The 18,570-nt window shown below is 45.3% G+C and overlaps 1 protein-coding gene and 1 non-coding gene across 2 annotated transcripts; one reads left to right on the top strand and one right to left on the bottom strand.

Annotated features, from left to right (window-relative positions):
- The first annotated feature begins 296 nt into the window (after window positions 1–296).
- On the top strand, window positions 297–15,599 carry LOC134409744 (G2/mitotic-specific cyclin-B2-like). The gene is made up of 8 exons (XM_063142643.1): window positions 297–335; window positions 8,993–9,121; window positions 10,546–10,673; window positions 11,802–11,829; window positions 12,035–12,193; window positions 13,525–13,761; window positions 14,481–14,621; window positions 15,381–15,599. Exons 1-8 carry the CDS (start codon window positions 297–299, stop codon window positions 15,597–15,599), a joined length of 1,080 nt encoding a protein of 359 aa, XP_062998713.1.
- A 2,899-nt stretch (window positions 15,600–18,498) lies between these two features.
- TRNAH-GUG (transfer RNA histidin (anticodon GUG)) lies at window positions 18,499–18,570 on the bottom strand. The gene has a single exon. It is a non-coding gene; the product is annotated as a tRNA-His (tRNA).

Here is an 18,570-nt window from a genome sequence, read left to right on the forward strand (position 1 = left end):
GGTCTAAAAGGGGAGGGGCACCTGTCAGGGGGCGGGGCTTAGGAGTTTGATGGATGGTCATACTTGTACTACTATTAAGGACTCTGAGGTTAGTAATGAGTGAAATCATACTCTGAAAAGCTTGACTCTATGTAAAAAATAAAAACAAAAAAATAAAAGACCACACAATTCTACTTTCTAAAGCAGATAATCTTGCCTGCAAGTTTGCGGAGGTCACTAAAGCACATAACATGTGCAAAGAAATGCAATACAAGGAACCATGCAAAAAAGTACAGGAAAACTTCTGCCTCGCCACCATGCCCGCGCCCAACCCCTTCGACACCGACGTGCTCGATGTCGGGGGCTGATCATACAGAGGCGCAAAGAACTTGCGAGGACAGCATTTCTCGATATCAAAGAGAACCAACTCCAGCCCATAGCCATTGCTCGTCTAACCACGGCGATCGGCCCCATACATCGAGAGGGAGTCAACAAAACACGGCATCACTTTCGGAGGGAGAAATTCAAGATTCGTCGCCTCCTGGCCCAATAATTGTCATAGATCTACCACAGCAATCATCGCCCGAGCAACGGGCCTATGGCCCTAACCTGTCGATAGCGTCGAACACACTGGTTTTGTAAAAAAAAAAAAAGGAAAATAAAAAAAAACAACTACTAAGATTAAATCAATACTTACAAATTCATTTCTTAAGGCAAATATCCATGACTTCATAGAACTTTTCAGGGTCCCTGCTCTGTCATGGGATCTGGGTGGTGTTTTTTGTTTTTTTTTAATTTTAGTTTTGCAGTTAAAGTTAGCTGAATCTACCTGTCTGTTGTGTTGTTTCTGAAAAATCAGTTTGAAACTGTTCTAGAAACTGTTCCTATGGCAGGGCATGTTAAGCAGCAGAATAATCTGACCCCCCCACCCTGGGGGGGGGTGAGAGAGGGAGAGAGAGCAATAAATAAAAATAACTGCAAAGAACCATCCGTAGGGAAAAGACCTGTGGGCTTTAAGCATGGGAGACCAGCTTTCTATCTGTTACTGACAACTATCATGTAGAGATATGTGTGGTTTTAAAATCAAATCTTTAATTCTTTTGATGTGGGAATGCAGGAGGAGTTGCAGACTAGCTCCTGTTTTATAAAGTTACAGCCAGGCATGCACTATAAAGAGAATAAAACAGGCTTTGGGAAAATGTTTCCTCCATTTAATATGCTTTTACTAGCTTGAATGCATCACCTTAGGTTTCTGCAGTATCTCCACGTTTGAACATAACACAACAGTATGCTTCCAATACCCTTTTCATATTGAATTCCACTGTCATTCTCTCTTTTTTTATGCAATAAAAAGGACTGAACCTGCAGTCTTGTTTTTTATTCCGGTCTAGGTATACAAACCCCTTCTGTTCAAACAAATATTAATTCACTGGTGTGAGATCTGTACTTAAATCCGTATGTGGGCTATTTGAGGGCGGGGGGGGGGGGAGTCTGAGTTTCTGCATGAAAGTAATGGTACTGGAGAGAGTTTTCATCATGTATCGCAAATGCCTGGAAGAACAGCTCTTTCTTGGTACGGCCTTACAAAAAGGGTTAATACGCATTTCCTCATAGATGCACATGACACTTCTACAAGGCACACGCAAAACCAAAACCTACATGCGTGAACAGCGGCCATAACTTTAAATGCACTGAGACTGGAAGTAGCTTTTCAAATTCCTATCTTGTTCTTTCACTGGTCTTACTATGTCTCCCCTCCCCACACACTCCTTGCTGTGGTCTGCAGGATAGTAGAAAAAGACGGGTGAGCAAGGAGACCAGAGGGGAACCTGGAAAAAGATGTAGCAGCTGCCCTCTGCATTCATAGAGCTAATCGCAGCAGTACTGCCTCTTGGCAGTCTTGCCTTCAAAATCCTCAGTTGTAGTTGAATGAATGTGGGGAGCCTCAGCTGAGGGATTCTTTAAAATAAAGCAAGTTTCTAGTCCTTACGGTGATAGGAAATGTCTTAAAAAAGAAAACACTGTGACTATTGTAGGTGCTGAAATGACAGATCTACTTCTAAGAAAGACATTCCAGTCTTACGATTTTCATTTAGGGCTAATTTGAACCATGTTTTGTACCACCCTGTTTTGTGGGGAATGAGAGGTCTCCTGAGGAGAGAGGTCTCTGGCGAGCTGAGGGGTGGCTTCGAGGAGCGCAGCGGTGGTTCGCCTCCACTCAGGCCGGCCTTTCCCAACCTGACGCCCTCCACGTGGGTTGGACTACAGCTCCCATGGTTGCTGAGAGGCGCAGTGTGGTGCAGTGGTTAGGGTGATGGAGTGGGGCGGTGGAGACTGTGAAGCTCACTCTGGGGCAGATGTTGACTCCCAGCCTAACCTACCTCACAAGAGAGCAGCAGCAGGAGGAGAAGGAAGACCACCTCAGCCGCCTTGGGCTCCTTGCAAGAGGGAGAGGAAAAGGTGACATATAAATGTAGTAGTAGTAAATGTTGTAGTAGTAGTAGTAGTAGTAGTAGTAATAATAATAATAATAATAATAATGAGCCTTGGCCATTGGTGCTGCTGGCTGAGCATTATGGGAGTTGTAATTCTGACACACCTGGGTGGTGCCAAGTTAAGAGAACTTCCGCCTGTATGCTTGTAAAGAAACCAGAATACAGAGAGCTTCGGCTATTGGGCGGTATAAAAACATAATAAATAATAAATAAATAATAAATAAATGAATGAATACAAAGCCAACCGCCTCTGCCCCTGCAGGGGGGTCTCTTCCCCACAAGAAGCCACCCCCCCCCGTGGTGCTGCCTTTGCCACTCAAAAGTTGGGGGTGCGAAACCATCCTTGGGGGGGGAGCCCTCAACTGTCCGCCGGACGACTCTGTCTATAGTAGGGTGACCATATGAGAAGGAGGACAGGGCTCCTGTATCTTTAACAGTTGTATTGAAAGGAGAATTTCAGCAGATGTCATTTGTATATATGGAGACCCTGGTGAAATTTCTTCTTCATCACAATTAAAGCTGCAGGTGCCCTGCCCTCTTTTAAATCTGGTCACAGTATAGCTGCAGTATAGCTCCTGCAGCTTTAACTGTTGTGATGAAGAGGAAATTTCACCAGGTGCGACATGCATACAAATGACACCTACTGTGGCGCAGAGTGGTAAGCGGCAGTTACTGCAGCCGAAACTCTCCCTACGACCTGAGTTCAATCCCAGTGGAAGCTGGTTCTCAGGCAGCCGGCTCAGGTCGACTCAGCCTTCCATCCTTCCGAGCTCGGTAAAATGAGTACCCAGCTAGCTGGGGGAAAGGTAACCGTGACTGGGGAAGGCAATGGCAAACCATCCCGCTGCAAAGTCTGCCAAGAAAACGTCAGCGAAAGCAGGCGTCCCTCTAGGAGTCAGCAATGACTCAAGTGCTTTGCACGAGAGGTTCCTTTCCTTTTTCCTTTCCTCCCTAGTCTACAGAACTGTGTCATGTGCATTTCAGCAGCTTTTGTTGTGTTGTGAATGCTGCTGTTCTTTCTCTCGGCGCCTTTCGACCCCCTGGCCCAGGCGTGGGCTCTGCGTGTTACATTGTAGGCATTCTGTACAGCACAATGAACATTGATGGTGCTATATAAATAAATACTATTAATAATAATAAGGCCTCCTCATGAAGTGTGTGCTGTGGATGATCTGACACATGGGATTTTTGTGGTAGTTTAAAAACAAACAATCAAAATTTATTTTTAAAAGTTCATAAGCTTTGTTTCAAATAACAACATTTAAAAACCCTTTTGAATCCTTCCATACAATCCTGTCACTCTCACATTCGCGCTTTCCTTTCTCTCACACAATCACTCTTGAACTTTCTTTATTCTCAGTATTGATTAATATACTTCCACTACGTGCCCACCACACTCTAAAGACACCACTCACTACACTGACTCTCAAATTTCCCAGAACTTAAGTACCATAAACACAGAGAGCACTACAGACTCTAAGAGTCCCTAACAAGTCTCCCTGAAAAGGTTTCCTGAAAAGAACAAGAACAAGAACCCCTGAAATAACTCACAATCCCCTCAGTCATTCCCTTATATATCAGGGAACATAAACATACCAAAAACATAAACCAACATGGGGAGAGATAAAGGCGTTATCTCTCCAAGCTCAAAAGTTAATGGAGCAACAGCATGTTGATCCAACTCCAGAGAATTTTCTAGTTACTGCATTTGCTTGCTTAAATGCTAATTCTTTGCTGACAATAATTATACTACTTAGCTGTATAACTTGTCCAGTTATAAGCACTCCACTACATGATAGATTGCAGTACAATGTATGGATCAAGTTAGCAAAAATAGTAAACACCAGTTATTTCTGTCTTTCTGATGCTCCAGATATGCATGGATTACTTAGTACATGTCTCATTCCCATATGCAAAGCTCCTGGTTCTCTTGGTAACGTTACTGGGTTGAGTAAATTTATGAACTTTAGTGAGATTCATTATCATACCATGGCCCAATGGGGAATTGCTACATACCAGTTGCCTCAAAATGCAATACAGTTATACACCCCATATGTTGTAAACCACAAGAATAACACATGTGCTAGAATAATAAATTGCTCTATTCACCGTCCACTAAAAGGTTGTTTGTCCCCAGGACCTTCTTTGTGGAATTGTTCAAAGATAGAAAATGTAACAAGTAATTATGGACACATTATATTGCCAATTGGATGGTTTTTCACATGTGGGTCTCGTACTTATAATTATGTACCAGCTAATATAACCTTAACACAATGTTGTCTAAGTCGCTTGACAGTGATTCTACCACCCCGGCCTACTAAAAGCACTCGACAGAAAAGAGAGACTGAGACTATGAATGCAGGTTGTGATGGCAATGTCACTGTTATGAGTCCAGCAGAGTATATCTCCCTGGCTATGAGTCTTGTCGGGGTTCCTGGATTGGCTGTGGGAAATGCCAAACAACTTGGGCATCTGGCATGTTTACTAGCAAAGACAATTAACAGTACTTCCATTGCTATTGGACTTTTGATTCAAGAACAACAGGATTTAAGACATGCTATACTGGACAATCAAGCTGCAATTGACTTTTTGTTGTTACAAAGACATCTTGGCTGCGAAGCTGTGGAAAACATGTGCTGTTTCAATCTCACAGACAATAGTAACCAAATTCAACACCAACTGGACTTACTTAAAACATATGCACATGCAGTCAAACAAGATATTGCAACTGAGTGGTGGAAGTTTTTATGGTCCTGGTTTCCAACAGGATGGTTCAAAACTATATTTCAATATGCTGTATTGATTGTATTTTTATTAATCACCTTCTGCTGTTTCATACAATGCATCCCAGGATTACTGTTCATGGTGTGTTCCCTCTTGCCGTCCCAGAGCTTCAAAACCAAGCAAACGTCAAATTTATTATGCTTACAAGGCTTTACAATTGAAAGAATAAAAAAAGGGGAGATGTGGGGGTTATTGTTGTTCCTCTCTGGCACACATTCAGTATTGGCAGACCATACTGAGATGTGCTGAGGACAATGATAAGATAGGCCTTGCTAAGGAACTTCTTGGCACTGGCTAACCATGCCGAGAATGTGCTGACGCAAAAGCCATAGAGAAAACAATACAGTATTGAAGGCACCATGATCACGCGTTTCCTTAACCCTTATATGGTATATTCATGCTGAACACACATTAACAAGCACCTTCTGTGCACGAGGTAATCATGTATTCAACAACCAATCATAGCTTGTGAACAAGGAATGTAACCATTTAGCTCTTAATAAAATCAGGACGGGGCGACCTGTTTGGGATGCCTCATCTTCATGCAGTTGGACTCCTTGCCAGTTATTTACCACACCCTGTCACAGGTTTGATGTTAATTTTTCTGTGAGGAATAATCTCCTCCCTCCTCACAAGGTCTGCTCTAATCACAGACAAACAAGCTCCAGTATCTAGAACAGCTCTATGCTTCTTTCCATTTATTAAAACATTTTCCCACACTAATGTGGAACACTGGGAACTTTGGGTATGTTCAGCATCTTTATTTATATCCACTCTCCTTACTGAGGTACTTTTCTCTTCCCTCAGCTTGGGACATTGTGGTCTAATATGCCCCACCAACCCACAATGATGGCATGTGAGGTCTGTATTTCCAAACATAGGTTTGGTGGTGTTTCCCGCCTTTTCTGTTGGCATCTGATTTTTATTTACCTCAGCTTCCTTTTTACCCCCATTAGGTTTATACCCTGGTTTAATATTATTTTCTTTAGTAGACTTGCTGGTCATATGATAGCCCCGGTTTAAGGAAAATTGATCAGCCAGGGAAGCTGCATCTTGATATGTTTTTGGGTCTCTATCTCTCACCAGCAATCTTAATTCTTGAGGGATTTGAAAAATTAATTGATCTTTAATCATCAGATCAACTAAATCTTGTTTGGTTTTCACCTCAGCGCAGGTGATCCATTTTTCAAAATGATCTGCTAACTTGTGTCCCAACTCCACAAAAGATTTGGATGACACAGCATTAAGGCTTCTAAATTTCTTCCGGAAATACTCAGGCCCATAGCGAAATCTTTTATAAACTGCTGTTTTAAATGAGGCAAAATCTAAAGCTTCTCCTACAGGAAAACTGTTATAAATTTCAGCCAGGTCTCCCTTGATCAAGTTAGGGATAAACTTCATATAATCTTGTGGTTTTACTTCCCACATCATGGCTGCCTTTTCAAAGGTATTGAAGAAAATTTGGGGATCTTGCCTATCAACATAAGGGGTAAAGTCTTTAGGAGATAATTTGGGAGGTCTAGCCCCTTCCTCAATTCTCCTCTGATCTTCCCGCTCAAATTTTCTCTTTTCTAAAGCAATTCGTTCTAGCTCCAGCTCCCTATCTTTTTCTCTTAATCTTATTTCTGCTTCACTCAGCCTTTCTTGTTGTTCTATCTCAGCTCTCTTCAATTCTCTATCAGCCTCTTGCTGTTCCAACTCAGCTCTCTTCAACTCTCCTTGTTGTTCTAACTCTCTATCTCTTTGTTTTATCCTTTCCAATTCAATTTTTTCCTGTTGTTTTATCTTTTCTAATTCAAGTTGTCTATTAGCTTCTTGTTGTTCTCTTTGTTGTTTTATTTTCTCCATTTCTAGCTGAATGTATTGAGGAGACATTTCTACAGGCACTTGCCTCAGAGGATTTACCTCAGTTTCACCTGCAGCATGAACTCTGTAATATTCTATAAGAGCCCATTTCATTTCATCAACTGACTTTCCTTCAGTTGGCAAATTTAAACGTTTACATCTGTCTGACAGAGCATCTTTCTTCAACCCTAAGATCTCCATCGTTATTAGACAGAGACTTAACCTTAATAAATAAAATGGTACTGGGAGTTTTCAATTGAGGTCAGGAGTGGTAAACTTGATATTTTATAATATGTATCTCACCACAGACAAAAATATCCTGTCAGAGAATTGTATCAGTGCAACCTCTGACTTAGGTAATATATAACTTTCACAGCTAAGGACCTCAGAGGTGCTTTACAGTAACCACCCTCTGTCCTGTTCACAAATAAAATCCTTTTTGACTTCTGTCACTAAAAATGAACAGAGTCTACTTCGGATCCCGACGCTGCCACCACCTTTTATGCCACGACACAGACTCTGAACACCAGACCTCACGTCTGCCACCACTTACTATGGGGCAACACAGGCTCTGAACAACAGACCTGGCCAAGGCTACTCCCTTCTCAAGCCAAACACCACTGCTTGATATGCCTGAGGCAAGGGATAAAGCCCACCTTCCTCCAAACTATGTGGAGAAAGGGGTTTAAAATGGAGAAGGATTTTAATATATATAATAATGCGCTGTGAGTTATACCTGCTTAGGTGAATTATTGTCAGAGTGGGTGCTGAATGTGTAAACATAAGATGATAAATGCCAAACAGACACGTGGGATTTTTGTGGTAGTTTTAAAATAAACAATCAAAATTTATTTTTAAAAGTTCATAAGCTTTGTTTCAAATAACAACATTTAAAAACCTTTTTGAAACCTTCTATACAATCCTGTCACCCTCACATTCGCGCTTTCCTTTCTCTCACACAATCACTCTTGAACTTTCTTTATTATCAGTATTGATTAATATACTTCCACTACGTGCACACCACACTCTAAAGACACCACTCACTACACTGACTCTCAAATTTCCCAGAACTTAAGTACCATAAATACAGAGAGCACTACAGACTCTAAGAGTCCCTAACAAGTCTCCCTGGAAAGAACTCACAATCCCCTCAGTCCTTCCCTTATATATCACTCCTCCCCCCTCCCAAGACATTCTAACTCCGCCCACTCAGGCCAACATTCTACAAACCACAGACTTACAAACTGCAGACATACATTTGGAATTCACTTGTGGGGTGTAACGCCACAATGATCTGCTCCCCTAAAACAGAAGAGGGAGTCTTTGCCCATTAAGTGGTGGGTGAAGGGGCACGGGGCATTTTGGGGGTCTGTGCATGTCCTGATTCCATCACAAGTGTGAGTGCGTTGGATGATAGGACGTGCCGCTGGGTGCAGAGCTCACTTTCTTCAGCACCAAAGCTTTTGTTATGTTGGTTGCTTTTGTCAAAGCTTCTGTCCCTTAGTGGCTGGAAAGATATGCATGGAAATGGGACCGCAGGACATCTCCCAGCTGGGAGTATAGTACCAACAGCAATTCCATTAGCTGGGGTGGTGGTTCAGTGGCTTGCTTAAGTGCCAAGCCTTTCCATTGCTAAACTTGCACAACTCGTTGACTCTTTTTCGTGGGGGGGGGGGCTGTTTTGTGTAAACAAGGAAAAACATTCTGTGTCTGATTTTGCATAATTTATGCAGGTTGCAGCGTTCAGTTTTTCAGGGTGCAGAAAATGGGTGATGCTGCAAAATTCTGAGGGTTTTTACCATGGATCTTAGTGGCCAACTCTAAACAATCAGCTTACTGGTGGAGGGTGCTGCCCCACTGGAGGAGTCACGTTGAGCCATCTCTTGCAGATCACAAATCACGTGGAGAGTGGCGTGCCAGTAGATCACGCCAAGGCCTGCAGGCAACTGAATGGCACAAGGAGCCCTTTGAGGCAAATCAGCAACAAGATAGCAGCCCGAAGACCCAAAGGAGTCAAGGTGAACACTGTTGCTCTGCCGAGCTGGTTCTTGAGCTCCGTAAGTCGTTCACGGTCTGTCTTCCCTTGACAGGAAACAGAATTCCCAAGCAACCATTGAAGGCCTTTCCAGGTTGACAAATGCAGCAGCGAAACACAACCTTCCCGGTCTTGGGTTAAAAGAAGTCAGGCTGGCAAAGCTGGTAGGTCTCATTCTTTTGGAAGCACAATAGATCTCTCCGCTTAAGTTTGACAACAGTGGCAGCAACCCAGAGAGCTACGTGGCCAGTGGGAATCCTGACCCCTTCACTGTATTGCAAACTGCTTTTGAATCAACCCTATTTCAAAAGATATTTCTTGCAGGGACAGGGCACTATCGTTGGAGAAATTCAATCAAACCCTTCCTATGGGTACGGAGCTTCCCTGCCTGGTGTGAAGAGGAGGCAGGGGGGAACAGAACAGGGATATAAATATATTTAGACATTTTTAGAAACCATCTAATATTGAAGACGTGCAACTTTCACCACTGTCTGCGCTGGAGGTAAATTTACTTCAGCCTTTTGTAAGTTCATTTTTTCTTCTATCTTGTATGTCTGCCACGCTTCCTCTTTGCTGTCCTCCTTTTTCATCTGTCCCTGGGGGGGCCTGGCTGTGGTTCTGCTTTTCCCTAGATAGTTTTTATGACTTCTTCCACCACACACAGTTGCCCATCTCTTCCCTCCCCTCTGCAAGTTGAAGTGGAGTTTAAAGATCCAAAGAAGATCTACTTCTTTGCTTTGGCCTTCCCCTGACTATATTTTACTGGACTGAGCTGCTCTATAGCTGCAGTTATGCTGTATGCTTTTAGTAATGTTTTGTTGCTGGTGTCTGTTTTATGAATGTTTGCTACCTTATTACTATATCATGTTTTTACATGATGATGATGATGATGATGATGATGATGATGAATGTTAATGTTGCAAGCTGCCATGGGAGGTTTTCTGCCCTAAAAGGGAGCCTAGAAATGTTTTAAATGAATAAAGCAAACATACGAGAATTAAAATGATGCAGCTGTGCCCTTTGCAAGTCACAGTAGTATGTGCTGTAAACACATGCTATTTTTCTATACGTTACACATGCAGTCCTTGATCCCCAAAGGTTTCACAACTTTTTTGACCCCAATGCATAAGTTTGACCATCCTCAGTCAGTGAAAGACATGTGTAGATTCAGACCCCTGTTGAGTCCAGAAGCTTTCCTTGCATCCTTGAGAAAGCTACCTTGCAAGTTTGTTCTTTGGAAGAAGGCGAGGGCTGGGTTCTTGACAGACCGGGGAAGCGGCATAAGTAACCTCGGTCAGGCAACTCGTGTGCAGGTGCCGCAGCTTCTTGTGGGGCAGCAGCTGGCCTCCGGAACCTCACGCCGAGCGTCTTGGCTTTGCTCCTGCTGTCGCCTTTTTAAAAAACTAGGATCCCGTTCCCATCCCTATGGAAATGGACCTGTGCCAAGCATTCTCTGAGATGATGCAACGCAACGTAGAAGATGTTGATGCAGACAACAGGGAGGACCCCCAGCTGTGCAGTGACTACGTGAAGGACATCTATTATTTTTATTTATTTATTTATTTATTTATTTATTTATATAGCACCATCAATGTACATGGTGCTGTACAGAGTAGAACAGTAAATAGCAGGACCCTGCCGCATAGGCTTACAATCTAATAAAATTGTAGTAAAACAATAAGGAGGGGAAGAGAATGCAAACAGGCACAGGGTAGGGTAAACAGGCACAGGGTAGGGTAAAACTAACAGTGTAAAGTCCGCACAACATCAAGTTTTAAAAGCTTTAGGAAAAAGAAAAGTTTTTAGCTGAGCTTTAAAAGCTGCGATTGAACTTGTAGTTCTCAAATGTTCTGGAAGAGCATTCCAGGCGTAAGGGGCAGCAGAAGAAAATGGACGAAGCCGAGCAAGGGAAGTAGAGGCCCTTGGGCAGGCGAGAAACATGGCATCAGAGGAGCGAAGAGCACGAGTGGGGCAATAGTGTGAGATGAGAGAGGAGAGATAGGAAGGAGCTAGACCGTGAAAAGCTTTGAAGGTCAACAGGAGAAGTTTATATTGGATTCTGAAGTGAATTGGAAGCCAATGAAGAGATTTCAGAAGTGGAGTAACATGGTCAGAGCGGCGAGCCAAGAAGATGATCTTAGCGGCAGAGTGATGAACAGAAACCAACGGACTGATGTGGGAAGAAGGAAGGCCAGTGAGAAGAAGGTTGCAGTAGTCCAACCGAGAAATAACCAGTGCATAAACAAGCGTCTTGGCAGAAGAGACAGACAAAAATGATCGAATCCTAGCAATATTATACAGGAAAAAACGACAGGATTCAGCTACTGCCTCAATATGAGGAATAAAGGAGAGCGACGAATCAAATATAAAGCCAAGACTACGAGCTTCCTTGACCGGAGTAAGCGTAACATCATTGACAGTAAGAGAGAATGAGAGATGAGGAGAAGGTTTAGGAGGAAAAACAAGCAATTCAGTCTTTGCCATATTAAGTTTCAAACGATGATGAAGCAGCCAAGCTGAGATATCTGAAAGACATGCCGAGATACGATCATGAACATCAGGAGAAAGTTCTGGAGATGAAAGATATAATTGTGTATCATCGGCGTACAGATGATATTGGAGGCCATGAGATTGAATAAGCTTACCCAAGGGCAACATGTATGCATCTATCGCTACCTGAGGCAGCTTGAGGTAGTTACACGAGGGAGGGTGAACCCGCTGCTCCTCCACTGGGCCTGCAAGCTTTGTCTAGCCAACCGCTGGACATGGGCTGTTGCGCCGGAGCTGTGTTCTGGTCCAGCAGGGCTCCGCCGCTCTGGTTGCTCTTCTCCTCGGCCTGTTCCCAGGCCTCTCAAGCACGGGACGTGCTCTGAAACAAGCCGTGCCTCTTCAACAGGTGCAGCAGTGCGTGTTTCCCTTCTACCTCGAAGGCACAGAGCTCAATGGGTGCATGCGGGCCATTCTGGTGGACTGGCTGGTGGAGGTGCATGCGAGGTTCCAGCTGCTGCAGGAGACCCTCTACATGTGCGTCACCATCATGGATCGCTTCTTGCAAGTAAGCTGGTGGTGGCCCAGAGCACATCCGAGAGACCTGAGCTGTGTAACTTCACAGGAAACTCTCTTTCTGCCTCCTGTTTTGAGCACCAAGGTGCTACTGCTTCCGCGGGAGCCAGCGAAGAAGTTCCTACCCGCATGGGCAGAGAGCTCCAAGCCAGGAGTGAGCAGCCTCTTTTTGAGGTTGAGGGCCCCCTCACCTTTAAGCAGCAGCCACCTTGCTCTGCCTCTGGTGCTTTTACTGAGCTTTGACCAGCTCATGGCAGACTGAGGAAAGCAGGCAGGTAGGCAGGCAGGACAGGAGGCAAGCAGGGGCAGGTGTAAGCTCAGAGCCAAACCACAGAGCGCAGCATTCGAAAGGATGCTAGGCTACTCCAGCCAGCCCGCTCTGTTGTTGGGCTTCCGAACTCGTGTACGCGCCTGACTGCGTATACAACTCTTTCCTTGTTCCTCAAGAACAAAAAGTGAACTGGAGGCATTCAACGGCTCCAGAGGGCTTGTGTATTTTATTTATTTATTTATTTAAACATTTGTATCCCACCCTATATCATTGGGATCACAGGGCGGCGTACAGATAAAATCAGACCAGTGTAAACATAAATAATATACACAGCCAAAAATGTATGGAACTGTTATATTAAAACCGTTAGATTTATTTTGTTTAGAAGCAACTAAAAACAATTAAAACTGTGTGTAACCATGGAGAATTTAGCCTCTTGGGAGTTGCACCTCTGGCAAAGCCTAAGTAGCGGGACTGGCCTCTTGGAGATCATTACGCCAAGCAGCTTGATTGTGGTGGGAAAGTGCCCCGTTGCTGGCAGAAGGTACAGGAGAGGCCAAGGGGGCACCGGGGGAGGGGCTGCCCTGAGAGTGGCCGAAGGCCCCTGCAGGCCTTGGGTTGGGAGGCTGGCTGATGTTGAAACGATGGACTAGTCATGAGACTTAAACCCGGGCCTAAATCTCTCTCAATGAGAGATCAGAGTGAATCATGATTGATTAGTTTCTGCCCAATCAGTGCTTTGAAAAAGGTGTACTGGAACTGACTGCTAGTATGATATGTATTTCTCGCTAGGTCTAAGTAGACCTCTAGCACGGTCCAAATAGCAGAACATGCCCCTCTGGGACTATTGTGTGTGGGGTGGGGGGGCGGAGAGCCTCTGCTTGTCTTGACCCCCAAAGATGCCCTCATAACCAAAACTGTAATAACATCCACCTGGTCATAGGAACCAGCCTCTTGACTAGTTCCTTGAGAACTGCAACCGCACTACAGCGAGAAAGAAGCCCGTGTCCGACGGTGGCGCGATAGGCCCAAACGTCTGTGTGTCGCACTAGGCCCGGCCTGTCCTCCGTAAGGAATTCCAGTTGGTCGGCGTCACGGCGATGCTCCTGGCTGCGAAATACGAAGAGATCTATGCCCCGAGTATTTTGGACTTTGTCTACATAACTGACAGAGCATACCAGGCCGCTCAGATCCATGCGATGGAGCAGAACATCCTTAAAGAGCTTAACTTTGTCCTGGGCCGGCCACTGCCACTCCATTTCCTGAGGAGAGCAGCCAAAATTTCTGACGTAAGTCCATGAGCCGGCAATTTAGGCTGGGATTGGAGTCTAGTATAACAGTTTGGGAAGGGGGCATCTTAAAAACCTGTTTTAGAAGGGGTATCCAACATTGTGTATTGGAGGCGCTCAGATCTTACTATTCTTAACAATAATATTAATATTGCATTTATATCCCGCCTTCTTTCCTCCAAGGAACCCAAGGTGGTGTACATAATCTGCCTCTCCATTTTATCCTCACAACAACAACCCTGTGAGGTAGGCTGGGCTGAGAGTCTGTGACTGGCCCAGAGTCACCCAGTGGGTTTCCATGGCCGAATAGGGACTAGAACCCGGATCTCCCGACTCCCAGTCCAACACTTTAGCCACCACACCACGCTTGGCATAGGACTGGGAAGCTCCTACACTCAAATGTGGTTCCCTTCTGATTTTGGATTGGACTGCATTTCATACAAAGTAATGGGTCCAGCCTTCCCCAGCCTGGGGGCCTTCACTTGTTTTGGACTACAACTCCCAGCACTCCTGACCATTGGCCATGCTCGCTGAGGCTGATGGGAATTGAACTCTAAAACATCTGGCGTTTCCCAGTTTGGGGAAAGCGCCTCTAGGTGTTGTTACAAACCCCACTGCAAGCAAAAGTTGAGGAACCCTCGAATCACAGCTGGGTGGTGGTGTCATAAAGATTCGGTCCTGTCGGACAATCTCATGGGAGTCCTTTCTTGTGTTGCCAGCCGTCTGCTGAATCGTACCTGCTAGCAAAATACCTGATGGAATTGACCCTGCTGGATTACGAGATGGTCCATTATAATCCTTCGGAGATTGCTGCTGCGGCTCTCTGCCTGTCTCTGAAGGTCTTGTCACAAGGCCAGTGGGTGAGTCTTGGTTGAACGCAGGGCTGTGGGAAAGTATTCCAAGCATTCTGGAGCCCACATCGTCTGAAGTAACTGTGGCTGGAAGCCGAGTCCACGAAGAGGAAGCCACAGTGTTCCTGGCCTCCCGCTCTTCATGGCTCAGCTCCAAAGCTCTGTGTCTCCGTCTGACCTGGGAGCAAAACCCAACGACGTGTATGCCAGTTTACACTGTGCAAACACAGGCTGGTGGGAGGTGCAAGATTCAACTTCCACAGCCTCTGACCCCTGAATCTAGTGTCTTTCGTTTCTTTTTAAGCAAGTACCTACTACCTTATTTTCTTTAGGTCAAGTATCTAGTCCTTATGGCTGGATTGGGGGTTCGGTGCCCTGGATAGCCATTTCTTGTGTATGCTGTAGCTCTGGATTCCTCGCATCGAGCAGGGGAGGGGGTTGGACTAGATGGCCCACAAATACCCCTCCAGCTCTATAAAATGGTGGCCCTCTGCCCGACGAGCAGCAGGAACTACTTTATAGAGCTGTGCTGGCTGGTGGATTATGGGAGCTGTAGTCCCAACACATCCAGAGGGCACTAAATTGGGGAAGGCTGACTTACATCAAGTTGTTTCTGGCTCACAGAGAGTCTGGAAGGCTTTGCCAGCTCCCCTGCTGTTCTTCTCCTGCCCGGTTGGGGTTCTTGGGCGCCACTGGTGGGTGAGGCCAGCAAGGGGGCTGTTGCCAGGGCCCCCAAAACGGGTTCTGACAGCAGCCACCCTCTTGCAGAACCTCAAGCTGCGCTATTACACGGGGTACGAAGAGGAGAGTCTGAGCCCTGTCATGGAGCACATCACCAAGAACGTTGTGAGAGTCAACAAGAACCTAACGAGACAAGTTGTAAGTATCCGCCCCCGCACCCATCTACTGTGCCCCACAACAGGAAGGAAAGACCTAGGCAATCCCGCCTTTGGGGATAGTGCGAGACTTCGAAGGAGGGGAACTTGACATGTGAGCTCTCCCTTCCACCTTTAAGGTCTGGACCCACTGTGAGGCAAGCCTGGACCCTTTGAAATTTGGGTCTGGGCTCAACTTGCCTTTGGTGTTTGCTGCTACTGCCTTCCTGCCCTCTCTTCACTGGTGGTGGGGCAGTTCATGTCCTGTGGAATTCCCTGCCTCTGGAGGTCAGGCAGGCGCCAACCTTGTACTCCTTTCGGCGCCTCCTGAAAACATCTTTATTCCAAGAAGCCTTTCCTTACTATGCAGCCTTGAATCTCTGTTTTTGCTTCTTTTAAATTTTGTTTTAACTGTTTTATTCTGTTTTTATTTCATTTTACCTTGTACACCGCTTCGAAATTTTTCAATGGGGAGCGGTATATAAATATTCTAAATAAATAAATAAATAAATAAATAATATATCCTCATTCTGATCACCTCCAACTTTAAATCTCCAGAAGTAACAATGGTCAGCAAGCAACATGCCCTGAGCAAGTTTGGAATTTCCAACATAGATTGAGTACACAAACACACACACACACACACACACACACAAGCCCCTCAAATTCACAGACTTGGGCATCTGCAGCTTCACCTGGAAACTTGGATTGCGAAGTGGCCAGCAGTTTTGAAGGGTCTTCGGGGAAGACATCCTCAATGGCTGGGTTTGGATGACTTACTGTTAGAGCAGTACGACAATGGAACCAGTTACCTAGGGAGGTTGTGGGCTCTCCCACACTAGAGGCCTTCAAGAGGCAGCTGAACAGCCATCTGTCAGGGATGCTTTAGGGTGGATCCCTGCATTGGACAGGGGGTTGGACTCGATGGCCTTATAGGCCCCTTCCAACTCTACTATTCTATGATTCTATGACACAGTAATCAACAGGGGGTAAAGGGACAATCATCCCTTGTGTTATTTTGTCATCTGGGGAGCAACACAGAACAGGCACACAACTCACAGTACATTATTTTCTGGAATTAAACAACGGAGGGGGGGACAACGGGCTGCTCCTTTGCTTATCCGGAGACCCGTTGATTAACATGTCATGTGGCTGGCTCCGTTGTGCAATCTGAGTGCGCTATTCTGGAAGGTCATAGAGTTCTTCAGCAGGAGCGGCCAAAAGCACCCTGGCGGTTCCTCTGCAGTTGGCAGAACTCCCAATGCATGATGGGATAGGGCCAGGAGGAGCATCAGCCACCCAGAAGGACGCTGGGACTTTCAGCCGCGCAACAGGGGGAGGACAACATGTCATGTGGGGAGTACTTCTGAAATAAGGTACTGGGCATTGCCTATTCCCTCCTCCGTGCCTAAAGTGTCATCGGAACGCAGCCAATGAGTCGATCTTCTCACAGCCATTCTTACCAGCTGATCTTGCTCCTCTGCCTCTCAATCATCATTGCTACCACTGTTAAGGTGGTCAAAAGACCCCCATTAGAGTGTTTTCTGGGGGGAAAGTGTACACCAAGCACTCAAGGCTCTGCCACCAGACCCCTCCTCCTTTCCCTCTGTTCATTAATAAAGAGTCATCAGAAGGCAGTTGGCAGGTTGCTCTGCGCTTTCTACCCCTGCAAGGAACACCCCATATCTGCTCAGCAAATGTAGCCGTTTCCAAAAACACAGCTTCTAAGGCTTGGATCCCGGATCCAAGTTGCCATAATCCCAGACATGTCAGCACTTTGCTCCTTGTTATCACGAAAACCACCCCAATGGTCAGCAAAGTCAGCTTCCCCCGCCTTTGCATGGAGGGCTTATCTGGTACAGTAAGTTACATAAACGGGGCATAGTTGTCCACAATATTATGCGGTTGTTAGCTGTTAGAAATAGTTTCATTTATGGAAAATGCATAACTCTGCAATCAATAAGGGATGGGAGGAGGGAGGAGCTATGAGCTCATCAGGAGCGGCAAGGAATGTTATAAAAGATGGTTGTGGATGATGGGGAGGGATGCTCGTCTTCAATCCGTCCAGGGTGAGTTTCCTCCTACACGTGTCGTTCCATAAAGTGGTCACTGAACCTGGACTTGTCTGGTTTTCCTGTTCCCTCCCTTCTGGTTGGGTTTTTTACTCTAACACCACTTGCTGGCTAGACAGGCAGAGAGACAGTGAGCAAGCAGGTAATGGGACCTCCTCCTTCTCCTCCTCCTCCTCCTCCTCACCACCACCAATGTCTAGGCCAGAACAAGCAGGTTGCAAAGATGAAGAAGAGAAGCAACTCCAGGGAGCTTTTGTCAGTGGGCCCTTGCTGGGCCCTGGGCCCATGCCCAATCAGGCCTACCCATGACGTGCCCCTGGTACCCAATGTTCACCAACTCCACCTACTGAAATGAATGCAATTTTGGTGATAAAGGCCAATCTGGGGGAAAATTGAACAAATAGGATTGAAATGTATTCTGCATTCCCAGGGGAGGGAAGCTGATTTTATTTACCTAAAAAAATAAAATAATTTCAAAAAGCCCATACATGGGATAGGTAACAGCCATGTTAAAACAAACAATGAAACAGCAATGAAACATAATACATAAACATACAATAAAATCATCACTGTTACTTGCTGTGAACTGAAACAAATAAGTAGTAATCTGAAAACAGTCAGCATGAAGGCCCAGCCTATTGCTGCTCTACCTGAGAATGCAGTCTGTGAAATTTCCCAGCACTTTCCCCTAACCCTCAAACAGTCTTCTTCTCAACAAATACACATTTGGCTAGAAATTACTAATTTTTGGAGCGTAAAGCATCATTATTGCCTTGCTGCACGCAAAGTTTTTTCTTGTGTAACTGACCCTATTCTGGCACTAAGCTTTGAATTTTGGAGTGATAGTAAGTTTTTACTTTAATATAGCGCAATTTAAAGATAATAATTTAAACCCTTGCTTTAGCCAAATTAAAAAGAAAAAAAGTATATACCCACTCCTGCCGTGACTCGGATTCGAACCGAGGTTGCTGCGGCCACAACGCAGAGTACTAACCACTATACGATCACGGC

Source organism: Elgaria multicarinata, chromosome 16 (genome assembly GCF_023053635.1).
Source record: "Elgaria multicarinata webbii isolate HBS135686 ecotype San Diego chromosome 16, rElgMul1.1.pri, whole genome shotgun sequence".
NCBI classification, from domain to species: Eukaryota; Metazoa; Chordata; class Lepidosauria; order Squamata; family Anguidae; genus Elgaria; species Elgaria multicarinata.

Bases quoted from the DNA above. Each gene is read 5' to 3' on its own strand.
- LOC134409744 (XM_063142643.1), top strand. From the start codon at position 297: ATGCCCGCGCCCAACCCCTTCGACACCGACGTGCTCGAT. The intron at 11,830-12,034 runs GTAGTTACACGA...CCTCTTCAACAG, and splicing joins GCTACCTGAGGCAGCTTGAG to GTGCAGCAGTGCGTGTTTCC. The intron at 14,622-15,380 runs GTGAGTCTTGGT...ACCCTCTTGCAG, and splicing joins TCTTGTCACAAGGCCAGTGG to AACCTCAAGCTGCGCTATTA.